Consider the following 18,786-nt stretch of genomic DNA (forward strand, 5'->3'; position numbering starts at 1 on the left):
AGTCATGAAGGTAAAAGCAGTGCATGCCACTCACGAGGCTGAGATCTGAGCACGGCTGTGCAAAGCCAGCCCAGGCAGGAAGGTCTGTGAGACGCTTATCCCCAATTAACCACTGAAAAACGAAGCGGAGGTGAAGCTCAAAGTGATACAGCACTAGCCTTGAGCAAAGGGGTTCACAATCGACCAAAGCTCCCTTCTTCTTGACTGACTGAAGGAGAGACAAACGTGGGAGATGGAGGTGGACGGGCAGTGCCGGGCTGTCGGGTGAGGTCAGGCTAGGCGAGCCAGGGAGTCCTGGCGTGCACCGCAGACGCGGGACGTGCTCAGGGTTTCCGGCTCCTCGGTTTGGGCGAGGAGCAGAAGCCTGTGCACTCGTCCGGTGGCTTCTGGAGCCCTGTCTGTGCTTGGTTCCAGGCTTTCAGCAGCCCAGGGCTCGGTCCCCCCTGTCGGTCTCAGTGGAGACCAAGGTTAGATCATTCCCATTCTGTTTTTTTCTTGCACCTTAAATCTTGACTGGAGTACTTTGAAGACCAAGGTTCTAGAAGACCGTCCAAACAGGAGTCTAGAACCCAAGGCCGGCTTGCAAGGACACCGTGCACTAGCCGCCCCTGGAAACTCCGCACCCAAGCTCGCGTCCCCGGTGCGTGGCGGTGCGTGGCGGTGCGTGGGGTGGGCGGAGGGCCGTGTACGGGCCTGGGGCTCCTCTGGCCCGGCCGGGCCGTCCCGGATCCCCGACAGCCTTCTCCTCGGGGGCCCGTCGAGGGGGCGGCGCCCCCGTCGGGGTCCGGCCGGGGTGGGCGGGGTCCCGCCTGCGCGGGGCCTTTAAGGCTGGGCGGGGTGGAGGGCGGCGCGTGGGCGGCGTGGGTGTCGCGCAGGGCCGGGCGGCGCAGCGCAGGGCAGCCGGCCTCGGCCTCCGTAGGCCCGGCAGCCATGGACGTCTGCGCCGATGACTTTGAACAGACCCTTCCCCTGCTGCAGGAGCTGGTCCTGGACGCCGACTTCGTGGGTAAGGCTCGGGGAGCCTGGGCCTGGGGGCCGGGGAGGGGGCCCTGCCCGGGGAGAGGCCTTCCCCCGGGCCCAGGAAGCGGAGAGGGGGGCGCAGGGGCGCGTCCTTGCTGTCCCCGGGCGCTCCCGTCCTTCTTGCCCTTCCCCTCCCCCCCACTGCAGGTCTGGACATCGAGTTCACCGGGCTCCGCTCCAGTCTGTGTGGACCCCAACAAATCAGGTACGCTTCCGGCCGGCCGGCTTGGAGGGGGCCCCTGGGCAAGCCCGGGCCGCCCGCCCCGCGTTCGCAGCCGCACCGTTTGGGTCTGGGGGGTGGGGGAGGGAGGGGGCGGGGCATTTTGTAGGGGGGTGTTCCTGCCTGTCGTGGGGTGCCCGTTGTGGACCCCCCTTGTGACAAGGAGAGAAGTGGTTCCTGCTTGAGTGGCTGGGATCAATGACACGCCCTTTCCTGTTCTCTTTTTTTTGGTCCAGTCTTTTTGATCTGCCATCCGAGTGGTATCTGAAGACGCGTCAGAGTGTTCAGCAGTTTACAATCTGTCAGATTGGTGAGTCTGTTCCCTTGATTCTTATAAATCGTCCAACAAGGTATTTTATATATATTTTAAAAATGGTATTTTGTTGCCTCTGTGTAACAGACAGCTTCCGACTTTTTTAGAAACAATGTTATCGTTTTAGATGTTTATTCTGTTTGCGGACACTTTATGCTTAGGGGAGCAATACTTCCGAGCAAGCAGAAAACATAGCTGTATTATTTCCATGCCTCAGTAAGCCAGTACTGTGAACAGGTCCTGCCACCTGCTCCATCTCCCAAGGGAAAATTCATGTGTTGGGTGTTTTTTCTTTTTTAAAAAGAAAATATAGGGGGCTGGGAATATGGTCTAGGGGTAGAGTGCTTGCCTTGCATACATGAAGCCCTGGGTTCGATTCCTCAGCACCACACACACAGAAAAAGCCAGAAGAGGCGCTGTGGCTCAAGTGGCAGAGTGCTGGCCTTGAGGAAAAAGAAGCCAGGGACAGTGCTCAGGCCCTGAGTCCAAGCCCTAGGGACAGTGCTCAGGCCCTGAGTTCAAGCCCCAGGACTGGCAAAAGAAAGAAAGAAAATTTACACAAATAAGATCCTACAAGTATTTTTACAGCCTGGTTGTTGTTTTTAACCTGATGGGGATTGGTGGGACTTTTTCTTTGGTGACACATACAGACCTATTCATTTGAACAGTTCGTAGGATTTCAGACTATGAGTGCAGCCACTAACTTAGTCCTCACACCGTGCTTTTGTGAGTAGATGCATGCAGGACACTTCTAGCAGTGGGATTACCGAGTTAAACGATATGCATTAAGGAATTTACAAAGCTTGCATTATAATACTTAATATTATTGAGAGCTTTTGCTTTCCAGGCTGAAGTGATTTTATTCATTATTCTAGTCTTGCTTTAGTCCTTTGTACTTTGTAGTAATTATGCTTTTCTTTTTAATACAAAGTATATACAAATAAAACCTTGAAAAGGCAAAAAAGAAAGGTGTGTATGTAATCAAACTTTTCTTCCTGCCATCTATCCGTAAGTCTGACCCTAGAGCCAGGCACCTGTGGCTCACACCTTGAATCCCTCTCTGGTTGCTGAGATGTGGGGAATTGAGGTTCAAGGTCAGCCTTGGAATGTCTGAGAGAGTCCTTCTCCAAATTAACCAGCACAAAGCCCAGCTGGGAGCTTTTTAGCTCAAGTGGTAGAATGCTGGCTATGAACAAGCAAGCGGAACAAGTACAAGGCCCTGAGTTCAAAATCTATACCAGGACCAAAAAAAAGTATCTGAAAAATCTTAACTACCTGGTAGTGGGAAAAGATCTCATTGTTTTTCTGATTTGCATTTTATTTCATTTGTACTTAATTTTTTATTGTTATTATAAAGGTGATGTACAGAGGAGTTATAGTCACATAAGCTAGGTAGGGAATACATTTCTTTTTGGACAGTGTCACCCCGTCCCTCACTCTTTCCCAGTTCTTCCCTCCCATCCCCACCCACATGCCGTACAGCTCGTTTTCCACACAGTGTCTAGTGAGTACCGCTGCTGCACTTGTTCACCCTTTGTCCCTCCGTTTCGGTGCCTCCCCCTTACCCTCCCAAAGACAGATAAATGAACAAACAAAACAAAAAGAAGCCGGGCACTGGCGGCTCACATCTGTAATCCTAGCTACTTCGGCTGAGATCTGAAGATCGTGGTTCAAAACCAGCCAGGGCAGGAAAGTCTGTGAGACTCTTAATCTTCAGTTAACCACTCCAAAACCAAAAGCGGTGCTGTGGCTCAAAGTAGTTGAGTGCTAGCCTTGATCTGAAGGCTCAGAGAGAGTGCCTAGGCCCAGAGTTCAAGCCCCACAACCGACAAAAAAAGAAAAATAAATCCCTCGTTTCCACAGGCGTTTATTTTGTTACTCTTATTTTATGTGATCAGGTGCAGTAGGCATTGCACCTTTGTGTTCCTCTCCTAAGAGTATCCTTTGGTCTCAACTGTTAGTGAATGCCCAGAGTCCTGCAACTTACATCTTATAATACAGGAGTCCACAACTTTTGTAACTATCAGATGTTATAGGCAGTGTGGCTTCTATTAGTGATTAATCCTTTTTGTAAGGCTGAATCAGCAGTAGACAATAGATGATCAATGATCATGCCTATTTGAGTAGGTTGTTATTTACAAGAACAGGTCATGGGCCAGATTTTTCTGACCTTGGCTTTCTCTTCATGACTGACCGTGTTTGTGTGTGTTCTGTTCTCAACCCCATCCTGTGCTGCTTTTCTGTTGTGGCAGGTCTTCTCAGTGGCAAGAGAAGCCTAGGAAATGGCTCTTAGATATATTGCTGTTCTGCCCCCATTTACAAATCTCTCTCATTCTAGCTAGGGTCAGTTTAGATCAGACTTTGTTTGGGATTAAGGTTTTTCTGTAGGGTTATACTACCATGTCCAACAAACAGGATTTTTGTCCCTAGGTGATGCTGGGGTTAAGTTCAGGACTTACACTGGCAGACAGGCACTGCACTCTACTGCCGAGCCAAACAGATGTTTTAAAGCAGTTAAAGTTAACCTTTTGTTTTACTTTTTTATTTGTGCTGGTACTAGGACTTGAACTCAAGGCCTCATGCTCTTACTTAGCTTTTCCCTTCAACTGAGAGTCTCTTTGGCCACTCATCCAGTTCTGGCTATTTACTGGTTTATTGGAGATAAAGAGTTTCTCCTGTGGGGCTGGGAGTATGGCCTAGTGGCAAGAGTGCTTGCCTCATATACACGAAGCTCTGGGTTCAATTCCTCAGCACCACATATGTAGAAAAAGGCCAGAAGCGGTGCTCTGGCTCAAGTGGCAGAGTGCTAGCCTTGAGCAAAAAGAAGCCAGGACAGTGCTCAGGCCCTGAGTTCAAGGCATGGGACTGGAAAAAAAAAAAAAAGTTTCTCTGCCCAATCTGGCTTTGAACTCTGACCTTCAGACCTCCGCCTCCTAGGTAGCTACTGTAGCAGTTGTAAGTATGAACTCTCACTCAGCTTAGACTTTTAGTTAGTGGGTTTTAGTTTCCTCTGATTATTTCCAAAACTATGAAAATGGTGTTAGACATATTTGTGTGTGTGTGTGTGTGTGCGTGTGCGTGTGTGCGCGGTACTGGGTTTGAGTTTTGGTCCTCATCACAGTTACTGGGTAGGTGCTCTGCCACCTGAGCCACACATCCAGTTAATACTTTTTTTTTTTGCCAGTCCTGGGTCTTGGACTCAGGGCCTGAGCACTGTCCCTGGCTGCTTCTTGCTCAAGGCTAGCACTCTGCCACTTGAGCCACAGTGCCACTTCTGGCCGTTTTCTGTATATGTGGTGCTGAGGAATTAAACCCAGGGCTTCATGTATGTGAGGCAGGCACTCTTGCCACTAGGCCATATCCCCAGCCCCAGTTAATACTTCTGTATTTAAAGAACTTACCCAAATTATGTTTTAGTAATTTCAGTACAAAGTACACCTTGTGGGAGAGCGTGTGGAGCGTGTAGTGCAGTGCTTTGGTAGCAAGCACAAGGTCCTGAGTTAAAAACCTTAGTACCATAAAAAATTACAGTGAGAAAGTTTGTCTTTGTTTTGGTGTTTTTGTTTTTCAGACCTAGGGGTGGAATGTAGGGTTTCATGAATTCTGGGTGAGTGCTATATCAGTGAGTTACATCCCAATCCTTGTTTTTATTTATATTTTGAGACTATGTTTCAAGTTGGTCAGGCTGGCCTTGAACTCACTGTGTAGCCCAGGCTGGCTTCAAATGCTTGATCTTTGTAGCTCAGCCTCCCAAATCGCAGACTATAGGTGTGTGCCACCATGCCCAGCTCTCTATCTTTCAATAAAGGTATTCTGCTCTGCAGCCCATACAGTATCCATGGCTACCAAGCACTGTTCAGAATACTTAGTCTTTGCAGTTAATTTTAGGTCACTTTTCTCTGCTATTCATTACATCTGCTGTCATTCCTCTAGGATTGTCTGTGTTTTCCAGTGTTGAAGGAGAGTCAAACAAGTATGTATAAAGAGCTTTGGGGAAACAGGTAGCCCCTGCCCGTCTGTGCTCTGCAACTTTCTGCTCTCAGATTCTGCCTTGGGTACCTGCGTTACTTTTGTCTTGGACACTGTGGTTTCTTCCCTACTTTCTGGACTTTTTCCCCTTTGAAGATTCCAACTTAACCTCCAAATGTTCTCAAAGCAGTGCCTTAGCTGGGTGCTGGTGGCTCACGCCTGTAATCCAAACTACTCAGGAGGCTGAGATCTCAGAATCCCAGTTCAAAACCAGCCTGGGCAGGAAAGTCTGTGACAGTTGATCTCCAATTAACTCCTAAAAAGCCAGCTGTGGAGCTGTGGCTCAAGTGATAGAGTGCTAGCCTTGGGAGCCAAAAGAAAAACAAACTCAGAGATAGTGCAGAGGCCCCGATTTCAAACCCCAGACTGATAAAAAGAAAAAAAACAAACGCAGTACTTTTTCTGTGAGACTTTTCCCACCACCCCTGCCCTGTACCTCCGTTTCCCCTGCCCTTATTTCCGTTGTCCCTTGCGTGCCTCGTGGGAGCCATGTAGGCTAAGAGGGAAGTCGCAGCTGTCTAACAGCGTGCAGGTTCCAGCGGTCAGAAAGGATGCACCGTTTATGGGACCGCGCGGCGGCCCTTCCTTTCTTTGGCCTCCAGTTCCCAGAACACTTGGAGCATCCAGATCTTCAAGTACTTTCTCAAGGAGAAGCAGGGCACGTTCCGGTTGTTGGTTGGCTTTTTTGTAGTTTGAGGTTTAACATGAAAAAAAAATTACCTTTAAGTAGTTGTACAAAGGAAGCGCCATTTAACAAGGCAATTTAAGAATACAGTGCCTTTTGGTCAATGTCACCCCTTCAATATCCCCGTCCCCCTCCACCCCCCTTCCACCCACGCTTTCCCTGCTGTGGATTTGGTGGTATATACAATGACTTCTCCACTGCATTCTCTCCTCCTCCCCCTTCTCATCTTCTCATCCCCCCTCCCCCTGCGCCCCCCCCCCCCCCGCCTTGCAAGTACCCATTTGCTGGTGCTTATTTTGTTGGGCTTTGACTTTTTCTTTCTAAAAAATTACACTATTTGATGGTTGTTTTTTTTTTATCCTTATGTTTGAACTGTTTTTTTTTTTTTCGTTCTTTTGAATAGATATGTAGCACATTCATGTAACTTCTTTCTCTTCCCTACCACGTTTGGGATTTTGGATTCAGAATTCTCTTTCCAGGCTTCCAGTGTTCAGTTTTTGAATCAGTATGGCTTCAACTATAACAAGGTACGGCTCCGGAGGAGGGGCGGGCCTGTCCAAGTCTGGCTGGACTGGCCCTGGCTGCCCATTTCCTCGGCTTCTGTTCTCACCTGTCCACACGGGACCCAAGGGGCTCTCTTCACCACGCTGCCCCCACTAACCTCCCATCCTGCTCCTGTCCTCAGTTTCTCAAAAACGGAATCCCCTATATGAATGAAGAACAGGAGAAGAAAATCAAGCACAGTGTCCTGACGGGGAACTGGAGAGTTCGCAGGTGAGGAGGCCCGTCCTGCCGCCCATGGTTAGTGGAACTGGCTTCAGCGGCCTGTGCTCCCTGCAGGACAGTCTGTAGCGCCAGGGGTCCCCTCACCCCCAGATGACGGCAGCCTTCCTCCTCTCAGCTCCCTTGGGAACTTCCCACTGCTCGGAGGGTGACTTTATTGTTTAAAAGGGAAAGGAGAGTGGCTGTTGATCTAGTACCACAGAAGCAGAGTCCGTTCCTTGCAGTGCCAGGCCGGGGGGCCTCGGGGCCTCGGGGCTGGCTTTGCTGTCAGCTTACGTTGGTCTCTGGCTTTGCTGTCAGCTTACGTTGGTCTTCAGTGTGATCTTCTCTAGGAGTTTCGAGGGTGGCGCACTGGTAACCTTGCTTGCACCAGACCTGTGGGGCACTGGCTGAGACTCAGGATGCCGCCACGCTGTGTCTGGCATTCCTGGGCGGTTTTCTCTCATGTTTCTTGCGCCCACTTTTCAGCTCTCTGGATAAAGACCAAATCAAGGTGGTGATTGATGAGGTGACGCGGTGGCTGGACCTGGCTGAGGAGGGTGAATGGATGACTCTGCCTGGCATTGCAGGTAGGCAGGAGGCCGCCGGGCCCACCCCGGGAGTGGATGCAGAAAGCACGCCCCGGCTACCGGACAGCCCGGCGCGGGCGCAGCGGCGGGGGCTGAGCTTCTGTTCTGGCCTTGCTCCAGGGACACATCCCCCTTCCCACAGACGCTGGCCCCACGTGCTCAGTTGGTGTCTGGTCTTTGGGGTTAGAGAAGCACATGACCTAAACTCCGAAGTTGAAGTGTGTGTGTGTGTGTGTGTGTGTGTGTGCGTGCGTGTGTGTGTGTGTATGCCAGTACTGAGGCTTGACCTCAGGGGCTGTCCATAATCTATTTCAAAGCTGGTTCTCTACCACTTGAGCCACAGCTCCATTTCTAGCTTTTTGGCGGTTAATTGGACATAAGAGTCTCATGTACTTTCCTGTCCGGGCTGGCTTTGAACTGCAGTCTTCAAATCTCAGCCTCTTGAATAGCTAGGACTGTAGGCATAGACCACTAGCACCTGGCTAGAAGTAATACCTTAGTTCTATTAAGTCTCAGACTCTCGTGGTTCATTTTTTATTTAAATACCATGTGCCAGTGTAGTGCGCAGAATGGCACACTGCACACTGTCTGCTGCAACCACTGTAGAGCAACCATTGAACAAGAGCATCTTGCACGAGGTCCTTTTACTTGCGAGCTGGACTAGCTGGTAGTGTGTGCGCACGTGCATGCGTACAAGTGGCTACCACTGGACCAGCATAAGCTTGACAGCCTCCCAACCCAGGACCTTTGTAATGAGGTCAGTGGCAATGTGTACACGTGTCTTCCATTGTGTAGTGAGATGTGTGACACTCTGCAAGCCTGTGGTACCCAGAGCACAAATCCGTGGATGGAAATATCCAAAGTGCATGACAGGCCAGGCGAAGGCCTTTCATTGCGGCTTCTGAGCTCATATAACAAGCTATCTTTTAGAAATTGCCACCCAATGAATGTTACATAGTATTAAAAAACACCAAAGTCATTTGATTAGACTGGTGACTCTCCTCCTTTTTCCGTGTAAGCATCTGTGTGAGGCTGGGAGTCCTTCCTGGACCCAGTGATCACAACACATCAAGACAGATGAAGTGCAGAAGCAGATGTTAATTCCAGCCAGATGTTAGAGATGTGCAAAAAAAAAAAAAAAACCCTTTCACTAAATCTATGTTTAACTTATTTTAAAAGAAAATTTGAAAAATTTTTTTAAATTGGTGGTAGTTGGGTTTGAACTCGGGATCTTATGCTTTCTAGGCAGGTACTAAACCACTTGAACTCTACCTCCAGTCCTTTTGCTTCTGTTACTTTTATGAATGGGATCTTGGCTTTACTTTGCAGGGTCAGTCTGGACCTCAGTCCTCCTAATTTACCTTTCCTACATCGTTGGGATGACAGACACGCAGCATGGAGCCCAGCTTCTTATTGACTGGCATGATTCTCTTGAACTGTTTGCCCAGGCTGTCCTTGAACCACAGTTCTCCTGATCTCATCTCATGAGTAGCTAAGGTTGCTGTCATGTGCCACCCACACCCATCTTGGAAGGTTTTTTTGTTTTCGTTTTTTTGCTAGTCCTGGGGCTTGAACTCAGAGCCTGGACCCCATCTCTAGCTTCTTTTGTTCAAGGCTAGTGTTCTACCATTCGTGCCACAGCACCACTTCCAGGTTTTTCTGCGTATGTGGTACTGAGAAATAGAACCCAGGGCTTCATGCATGCTACGCAAGTGCTCTACTGCTAAGCCACATTCCTTGAGGTCTTTTTTAACTTAACATTTTAATTCCTACCATGGCTAACAGCAATGATTGTAGCCCTCAGAAACAAATCTTTGGATATCACCAACTTAAGAGCATCCTTGTGCTCATAAATCTTGAGGGTGCTACCCTAGACTATCCCAGGAGGCCATGTCTGACACACATGAGACCTACAAGTCCCTTAGGGTCTCTCAGCCTCTCTTCCTCTCTGGCTTCCGCGGTGCTGCAGTGCTGTTCCAGTTGCTCTGTGCGCTCTGTGCTTCCTCTGCCACAGGGTTCCAGGCCTTTGAGGTCCAATTGGTGCTGAGGCAGGCCCTCCCCAACATCTGGACAGAGGTGAAGGAGAAGGGGGTGAGTTCTCCCCTGGGAAGGGCTGCCTCCAGCAGTTCCGTCACCTCCCTCTCATTGGGGCTCTCGAGATTTCCCTTTTTGGTCTTCTTCCTCTCACTTGAGAAGAACAGCCCTTGCGGTGGGCTGCGTTCCCAGCAAGCCAGGCCGGCTCTGGGGAACGTGTCCGGTTTTCTCCCCAGGTGATCGTGAAGAAGGTGAGTCGACAACATCGCTGGTACCTGGAGCACGCCTCTAGCGATCGAGCCAGCTGTTGGAAGGAGCAGATCCTCCTCTCTGCCAAGGGCTTTTCTGTCTTCTTCCAAATGCTGGTAAAAGCCCAGAAGGTAGGAAAACATCTTTCTTGACCTTCCACAGTCTTTTGTATTTCTGGCTAGCTATTGAAGGATTCTTTGTCAATAAAACGAGATTTCTTTTTTCTTGTTCTTGTTTATAATTTGTGTGTTTTATTTGATACTAGGGATTGGGCCCATGACGTTGCATTTGCTAGGCAAGCATTTTGCCACTGAGCTGCATCCCAGCCCAAAATGAGATTTGGGTTTTTTTTTTGTCAGTTGTGGGGCTTGAACTCTGATCCTGGGCTCCGTCCCTGACCTCTTCAGCTCAAGGCTAGCACTCTTACCACTTGAGCCACAGCGCCACCCCTGGCTTTCTGATGGTCAGTTGGAGAGGCTCATGTACTTTCCTGCCCGGGCTGGCCCTGAACCGCCATCCTGGGATCTCAGCCTCCTGAGTAGCTGGGAGTATAGGTGTGAGCCACCAGCACCCGGCCCCCCAAAGTGAGTTTTGCTAAGATAAGCAGTTATCTTCTTATTGATACTGGTAGCTTAAACCCAGCCTTCTTTTTCCAAATCATGATGGGGTAATTTTGGAGAAACACTACATGTAAAAAATGTTAATATACACTAGCCTTGAGCAAAAGAGCTCAGCGATAGCACAGAGGCCCTGAGTCCAAGCCCCACTATCTACCAAAAAAAAAAAATCTAGAGGAAAAATGTTAATATTTCTTTGCCTCTTTGACACAACGACTCCCATGCTAAGTATTTAAAATTACTTAGAGGTATTGGGCTAGAAGCATGGTTGAAGTGGTAGAGTGCCAGCCATGAGTGAAAAAGCCAAGTGTGAGCATGAGGCCTTGAGTTCAAGCCTTGGTACCCCCCTCCCACACACAGGTGCACCCCCCCCCCCACATACACACCCACCCACACATACATACATACATACATACGTACACAAGAAAACAATACAACCCGCACAGAAGTGCTATAAGTATCTTCCTCAAAGCTTAGATTCCCAATGGACCATGCCTTTTTGTGCCAGTCCTGGGGCTTGAACTCAAGGCCTGGGCACTGTCCCTGAGCTTCTTTTTGCTCAAGGCTAGCGCTCTACCACTTGAGCTACAGCGCCACTTCTGGCTTTTTCTGCTTATGTGGTGCTGAGGAATCGAACCCAGGGCTTTGTTCATGCTAGTCAAACACTGTACCGCTAAGCCACCTTCCCAGCCCCAATGCTACCTTCTTTGTAAGAAACTGCTACTAAGTCTCTGGTGTCTTTCTTTTTTAAATTTCATCTCTCCTTGTTGATTTTCTCCAAGTAGCCCTTAGTGGGACACAATATGATGATGGACCTGCTGCACCTCCACGAGAAGTTCTTCAGACCTCTCCCAGGTAGAGAGAAACCCACCATTGTCTCTCCTCTTAGCCTGTTTGCTGTCACAGTTTCTGGACAGGCTGGACATGGTCCTGTCTGATCTCTGGTCTGTGATACATTGGGATATGTGGTATAAATGTATAGAAATGTCAGAGTGGAACTTCCCTGTACAATTAATGCATGCTAATAACTTATTTAAGAAGCGTGTTTGTTCTTTTCCTGACCCACTGGCTCGAGCTTCTCACCTGCTTGTGCTGATGTTGGCAATAGCAAGTATTGAGTTTAGTGGTAAACCACTTGGCATTTACACTGAGAAGTAGCAATGAAGCACAGGCACTGTGGCGTAAGCCTGCAATCCTATCTTCTCAGGAGAATGAAATCTAAGGATCACGTGGCAGACAAAACCAATAGACCCCTGATCTCCAAATAACCAGCAAAATGCTGGAAGTGGAGGTATGACTCAATGATAGAGCACCGGCCTTGAAGGACAAAAGCTAATAAACCAATCAAGAAGCCCTGAGTTCGAGCCCCAGTACTGGCACACATGCACACACACAAAGTAGTGGTACCTCGGGTAGAGATTAGAAATCTTTAAGGATTAGGATTAAGGATGTTCTCAATTCCTGTTTTGTTTGCTTTACTAATCCATGTTGGTGACGAGCTAGATTAGACAACAGTTCCTGTTGTTGTAGTTTTTTTTTTTTTTTGGCCAGTCCTGGGGCTTGAACTCAGGGCCTGAGCACTGTCCCTGGCTTCTTTTTGCTCAAGGCTAGCACTCTACCACTTGAGCCACAGCGCCCCTTCTGGCCATTTTCTGTATATGTGGTGCTGGGGAATTGAACCCAGGGCCTCATATATATGAGGCAAGCACTCTTGCCACTAGGTCATATCCCCAGCCCCCCGTTGTTGTTTTTGTTAACCAACTTTCCACTGTCTGGATCTTTCCCCTCAGAAAGTTATGATCAGTTTAAGCAGAACATCCACAGTCTATTTCCTGTACTCATTGACACCAAGAACGTGACAAAGGACATCTGGAAGGTACGGAGTAGAATGGCGCTGGGGCCAGGACTGCTCTGTCCAGACACATCCTCTGCTCGGTTTTCCAATCTTCTCCTTCCTTGAGCTCTTAGGGAAGCGGTTATCAGTGTCCTATGCATAGTGGCGTCTGTGGACCATCTCATAAATCAGTTCTGATTTTCCTCCCCCTCCTCCATTGAACGTCCCAGGTTTTGACTTAGGTTGGACAGTGGGATAGCTGAGTTTGGAACCCGATACGTGTTTCTTAAACACGTTAGGCGTGGAAGGCACCGGAGCAGGACCCCTCTTGAGAGTCTTCAGAGAATAGCACTGTGGGTTATGGGTTCTCTCACTGGCGGCAAATGAGCACCCGGGGTGGCGCACGCCAGCCCTCGAGCCACTGCCTGGGTGGAAGCCGGGAGCGATTCTGCAAGCTTCCCCGGCGATTCCGTTACACTGCACGTGGAGAGGGAGCGATGTGACGGAGCTAAAGGAGGTCCGCTGCGGGGCAGAAAGAGCATCGGGTCAATACTTTAAAGACTGAGGGATCACTTAGAGGGAGCCACAGAAATGGGGATGTGTTCCTGTGACCTTTGCCCTGAGGCCCTCTTAGATGTGGCCTTTGTGGGGCCACAGGGCCCTCTCGTCCCCAGGACGCCTGGTACTCTGCATCTGTGGCCTGGGCCCCCACACTGCCTCCCATTCCTGTGTGTAAAGAGTCCCCCAACCTCACCCGCGGAGGGACACGGCGTGGCCTGTGTGTAGTCTGGTGACCAGGAGCCCCTTGAGGAAGCCCCGGGATCCTGGGGCCCCGACGCCGAAGCCCCGCAGCAGCGGGCACACGCAGGCACCGATGTTGTGTTCCCCATAACTGCAGGAACTGCATTTCCCACGGGTGTCCAATCTCTCGGAGGTGTACGAAGTGCTGAACAGGTGAGGAGGGGTCTGCGGCCTCAGCTGCGCGTGCACTCGAGGTCCTGGGGGGGGGGGTGACGGGTACTCGTCCAGCACGGCTGGGTTGCCATGCGCCCCCCGCCCCAACACCTGCGGCTCTCCGGGCTCCTTCCACCTGCCCCTCACGGTGCCCACCGCCAGGAAGAACGCGGAACAACAGGCATGGCGTTTCTCAGCGCTGCCTGCCTCCTGCTCATTTTGTGCTCACCGTCACCGTTCTCCCCGTGTCTTCTGTCACACCCACACCCACGCACACACACGCGCACACACACACGCATGCCCCTTTTGTGTGCCAGAGCCGGCACACAGGTCTACCCCTACCGTCCTTGCCCGCCCGCCGCCCACTGCCTGCCTCTCCTCAGCAGCCTCCCTGGCCCCCGCCTCTCCCCTCCTCTCCCGTCTCTCTCAGCACCCACACTCCCGGCTTCAGGCCTTCCCTGACTCTTGGCTCTGGCCACCTCTGCACCCCCGTGGCGTGGGCAGTGGTGTGTGACGGGCGGGAGGAAGGAGAGGACGGCAGGGAGTGACTGCAGCGCAACGCCGCTCACACCCCCTCCCTGCGCTGCTTGTCACGTTTCCACACTCTTCACAAGTTGCCCTCCGTGGGGCTACCCACTGCACACTCCATCTGTGGTTGTCACTAACGGGACACTGCAGGTTGGCACCGGGGACAGGGCGTGGCACCCAGCCCTGAGCAAGGGCCACGCCGTGGCTTTGGAGACCTGGTCTCCCTTCCCCTGCTCCGTGTTGTTCTCTCTGGAATTCTCTCCCCCAGTGGGGGAGGGAGGGGCGGGTGTGTGGGTGCAGGTGGGTTTTTATTCATTCCCCTGTTTCCTCATCTCTGCAATTCTGCTTCAGAAGTCCCTCCTTGACCTGCCTCTATAGAACCCCATGCCTCGGGGCGCTCGCCTTCCTGGTGCCAGCGCCAGAAGGACCCTGGAGCCCCTGTCTGGCCCTCGGGTGTGGCCATGACAGGACGCACACACCGTCACCTCCATGTTTATTCCTCAGGCCACTAGAGGGCGAGCTCGGGGGAGTAAGGGTGTCTGTGTGTGTCTGTGTGTGTCTGGTGTGATGTTCTTTACCCTTTTTTTTTTTCTTCCTCTCCCAGTAACTTGAATCCCACAAAGAATTCTGGACCTGTGATTGTTCACGCCAGCAAGTGTGAACGATATGGTATGTTCCCACTAGTCCTGGCTCCTCGTACCTTGGGCAAAGCACAGGGCTGAGATGAGACTTTGTCAGACTTGGAAGGTTCCTGCGGTCTTCCTCCACGGCCCTTCCCTTCTCTCTTCCACCCAGCCCTGCCCCCCAGACAGGCGCTGCCAGGCCCCTGGGAGCTGGCTGCTTCCCCCTCGGCGTGGGGCGTGGGGCTGTCTGGAGGCTCTGGGCTCTCGTCATTCTCCACGTGGGGAGGATCGGATGAAAGGGAAGCGTGTTTCTGAGCCGGGACGGGGGCGGGGGGTGAGGCCCACGGTGGCGGGTGGTCCGATGGGCCGTGGCCGCCACGGACACTGAGCGGGGGCAGGGAGAGCCTTCTTCCCCAGGCCCTGTTTCTAATGGCTGCTCAGTATCTCTCTTATGTACGGAAACACGCTTCAGCCAAGACAAAGTGCCCCCACGAAGCCGCCTACGACGCCTTCCTCTGTGGGTCAGGTAAGAGCTGCTGCTCCTTGGGAAGAGACTTCTCTGACGGGGTTCAGCCCCGGGTTGATCTCGTGGGGGCGCACCTTGCACCAGAGTTGCCTCCTCCCACAAGGCCTCGAAGTGTGTTACAGCTCAGCTTTTTTTCTTCTTCCTAGTTCTCTTGAGAGTGGCTCACTTGCTCCTCCAGAGGGTGCACAGGTGAGTGTCTTTCCTCTCGTCCTGTTACTCAGTGGGCAGGACCTGGCAGGCCCGCGCCGGAAGCCAGCTCCCAGGAAGGGAGGACGAGCAATGTTGAGCGTGGGTCCATCTCGTCCCGGCCCGGGCAGCAGCTAGCGTAGTGCCGTACACAGATGCCATTCCCTAGCCCTTTCCCGCCTCCCCGCCCTCCTCCCTCCATCTCCGTGTTGGAAGAGAGTGTCAGGGGACCCAAGCGGTCAGGTTCGACTTGTATTCTTTTTTTCATTTCTTTCTTGGTCAGTCACGGGGCTTGAACTGGGGTCCCGGGCACTGTCCCTGAGCTCTTTTGCACAAGGCTAGCCTGTACTTGTTGAGCCACAGCACCACTTCCAATCTTCTGGTGGTTAATTGGAGCTAAAGAGCCTAAGGACTTTCCTGCCCGGGCGGGCTTCCCACTGTGGTCCTCAGATCTCAGCCTCCTGAGTCGCTAGGATGACAGGTGTGAGCCACCAGCGCCCAGCTTTGGCTTGTATTCTAGCACCTTCTTTAGATCATCAGCTGGGTGCATTTGTTTGATTAGTTACTAATGTGTATTCCCATAGCTGAGGAGACGGTTTGGACTGACAAAAGACACATCATTGGGGTTCACATAAGCTGGGGGGGAGACTGAGTAAAGCACCCATCCATGTCGCTCCAAATCAGATTGTTAAACAGCCCTCCCCTGGGGCAGCACCCCTGCTGTCTCCAGCAGGGGGCGCGGGGTGTTCTGCCTGCCTGCCCTAGCCGAGCGGTTGTTCTGTAGGATGTAGCAGGCCCAGGGCCGGAGCTAATCACGGTTGTCACCTGTTCTTCAGGACTGACTTAGAAACACACGGTCCAGTCTGTCATCTAACTGGAGTGCTGCTGGCATTCCTCCAGGTTGGCAATGGACGTGCCCGTGCCTGTGCCGCTTCCAGAGAGCGTGCGTGAGGAAGCTGCCCGCCTTCCTCCCGCGCTCCGGCGGCTTGGCGGTGCTCGGTGCCCGGTGGTAGGAGGTGGTGCAGGGCACGGAAGACCTACCGGCGGCACCGCACCTCAGTGCCCGGGCCTTCCATCCGTGTTGGTTTGGCTCCTCGAGCCCCGAAAGCCAGCCCGCCTTGGTCCAGGGGTGTCTCTGGCTGCCTGGACCCGTGCACTCAGGGTGGCCCCCGGCCCGGGACGGCTGGTGGTAGAAAGAGGCTGTGGGCCGGGATGGGCGTTTAGAACCGCAGGGATGACGCGGGGGTGGGGGGCGCTTCCCCGCCAGGCCGGCCTCTCCCGCGCGGAGCCTGTGTCTGGCGGGGACGGCCAGCGGAGGACCTTCGCCAGAGGTCACCGGCTGACGGGGTCTTAGAGTCTCTGGGGCCACGTTGCGTTGCTTGCGTGTGCGGGGAACCAACTGACAGGAGCCCCAAGCCCTGAGAGGGGTGGGAGGAGGACGGCCCGAGGCATCTCCCTGGTCGACTCTGCCCCTGGGTCCTCAGCGCCGGCGGAGACTCCCCCGAGCCTGAGCGCTTTGGGTGTCGTGTCTGCAGCAATGCTCCCGTAGCTGAGCCTGCCTTCCTTCAGTACCTCGACGTGCTGGCTCCCTATGTGAACCAAGTGAATCTCATCCGAGCCGGGGTCCCCAAAATCGTATGTAGATTTTGTTCTGCTCGGGGGCTTACAGTGGGAGGCACCCTGGTATTCCCAGAATGTGTGTGTATGTGTGGGGGGGTGCTAGCGGGGTTTCAGGAGCAGCAGGTAGAGCGGGGGAGGAGATCACGCATGTCATGATCTTATTTATTTGTTGGTTATTTTGGTGCTGGTATCGGAGTTTGAACTCAGGGATTCCCGCCATTTCCTGGCTTTCTATTGCTAGAACCACACCTCCACTTCTGCTTTCTTGGTGGCTAAGCAAGTGATAGACCTTTCTGCCTGGGCTGACTTTGAACTGCAGTCCTCACATTTCAGCCTCCCGCCTACCTAGGATTGCAGACCCGAGCCCCCCGCGCCTGGCTTCACAGTGCTTTTTATTTCTTCAGGAATTTTTCTGCCAAAACGCACACAGACCCTTCCTTCCTTTTATCCCCCACTCCCTCCCCCCCGCTTTCTCCTCCCTGCTCCCTAAATCGAGCCTTTTCTAGACTCCTCTAGCATGTTCCGATGGTGTAAGGTGGCAGTAAGGTTTCTGGAAAATCTCTCATGTTCCTCACGCTTCCTAGAACTTCTCGGGCCCGGATTACCCCAGCGTCCGGCCTCCCATCCTCATCCTCCGCATCAGGAGGTGGCCCGGGGTCAGTGAGCAGCAGGTCTACTGCGAGTTCCAGAACCTCTGCAAGTTCGACGTCCGGCGGCTCACGCAGAACCAGTTCCTGCTCCTCACCAACAAGTTTAAGGAGTAGGTGCCGCAGCCGCCCCGCGCCGCCCCGCCCCGCCCCCAGCCCGCCTCCCGGGCTCGCTAACCTGCCCGCGCTTCCTTCGGCAGTGCCCGCAGTGTGTTAAAGGAGTACCGGTGCCACCCCACGCTGCAGGTGACCCTGTACCGGTACTGGAGACACTCCCCCAACATCACCTGCGTGCTACAGTGAGTGCTCTGCTCCCTGGGTGGTCGGGGAGGGGGGTCTGACTCGGGGCCCCCCCCCCCCCCCCCCCGGTCTCTGGCTGCCGCGGGCTGGGCTGTGGAGGAGTTGCTGACACGCATGGTGAACCGGAGTGTTCGGGCACCTTCCACACTTCCTCTGCGGCGTTGGCCCCGGTGGCGGGATCTGGGGGTTCTTCAGTGAGCCCGAGTCGACCCCTTGAGCTCAGGTCCTCGAGCGAGGAATCAAATGGACACGAGTGGATGTCCTCGGTGCGGGGCGAGGAGGAGGCAGGCCGGGGAGGTGATGGGTGGAGTGGGGAGGACCGAGGGAGGAGCGGGGCGGGGTGGGCGGCTGGCAGAGCCTTGAGTGGGTGGTGCCTGCGAACTGGGGGGCATAGGAGGAGAGCAGAGCGTCCAGAAGCAGCGGGGGGGGGGGGCGCGGACTGCAGTCCAGTCTAGCGAGCCCCCGTGGGACTGAGGAGGGCCCCGTGTGAGGAGGGCCTGAGCAACCGGTGGGACGCCTCCCCGTTGCTGAAGTGTTCCGCCATGGAAGGCCGGTCTGGGGAGAGGACCCGTGGGCTTCCAAGCCCTGATCGTTGCACAGCATTGTGGGAGAACGGTGTTCCGCTCCTTGGCAGCCCCTTGTCCTGCCAAGCGCTGACCCACAGCGGTAGGCAACGTGGGCCATCTGCACCCCCAGAGCCCCTGGTCCTGGGGAGCAGGGATTCAGCCCCGACACAGGGGAAGCGAGTGGAAGGAAGGAGAACCAGGCCAGGAGGAGGACGAAGACCAGGCTGGGTGGGGTGCTGTCAGAGCGGCCGCGTCCTGCCCTGAGCCCCGCCCCTGCCTTGCAGAGTCTGCAGCGTGGTCACCGCCTGGGCCCTGCTCGCGTTTCTCCTGGGAAGAGCCGGTCCCTGAGCGCCCGGCCCGTCCCCCTCCTCCCCGGGCGACCCTCCTGGCTCTGTGCGTGGACAGACGCGCCGGCATGGTCCTTACCAGAAATGCTGTTAGGTTGGAACGTGAAATTCTGTAATTACTATCAATGATAAAGAA

At 53.3% G+C, this 18,786-nt stretch overlaps 1 protein-coding gene across 2 annotated transcripts; it reads left to right on the forward strand.

The window, feature by feature from the left end:
• The first annotated feature begins 875 nt into the window (after positions 1-875).
• Positions 876-18,786, forward strand: Pnldc1 (PARN like ribonuclease domain containing exonuclease 1). 2 transcript variants are annotated; one of them, XM_048354680.1, is made up of 19 exons: positions 880-1,006; positions 1,168-1,225; positions 1,477-1,550; positions 5,487-5,526; positions 6,671-6,794; positions 6,953-7,041; positions 7,519-7,619; positions 9,634-9,710; positions 9,890-10,033; positions 11,305-11,374; positions 12,310-12,395; positions 13,252-13,307; positions 14,440-14,504; positions 14,931-14,984; positions 15,131-15,173; positions 16,706-16,805; positions 17,375-17,550; positions 17,638-17,736; positions 18,588-18,786. In XM_048354680.1, the coding sequence occupies exons 1-19, from the start codon at positions 931-933 to the stop codon at positions 18,649-18,651; spliced, it is 1,596 nt and encodes a 531-aa protein (XP_048210637.1). In that variant the 5' UTR covers positions 880-930; the 3' UTR covers positions 18,652-18,786. The 2 variants fall into 2 exon arrangements, with proteins under 2 accessions (XP_048210638.1, XP_048210637.1); XM_048354681.1 differs by lacking the exon at positions 15,131-15,173 and having other exon boundaries at positions 876-1,006; positions 14,900-14,984.

This window comes from Perognathus longimembris, chromosome 9 (assembly GCF_023159225.1).
Source record: "Perognathus longimembris pacificus isolate PPM17 chromosome 9, ASM2315922v1, whole genome shotgun sequence".
Classification (NCBI taxonomy): Eukaryota; Metazoa; Chordata; class Mammalia; order Rodentia; family Heteromyidae; genus Perognathus; species Perognathus longimembris.

Coding starts and splice junctions, on each gene's coding strand:
- Pnldc1 (XM_048354680.1), top strand. CDS start 931: ATGGACGTCTGCGCCGATGACTTTGAACAGACCCTTCCCCTGCTGCAG. Junction 1,007..1,167: donor CCTGGACGCCGACTTCGTGG/GTAAGGCTCGGG, acceptor CCCCCACTGCAG/GTCTGGACATCGAGTTCACC. Junction 7,042..7,518: donor GGGAACTGGAGAGTTCGCAG/GTGAGGAGGCCC, acceptor CCCACTTTTCAG/CTCTCTGGATAAAGACCAAA.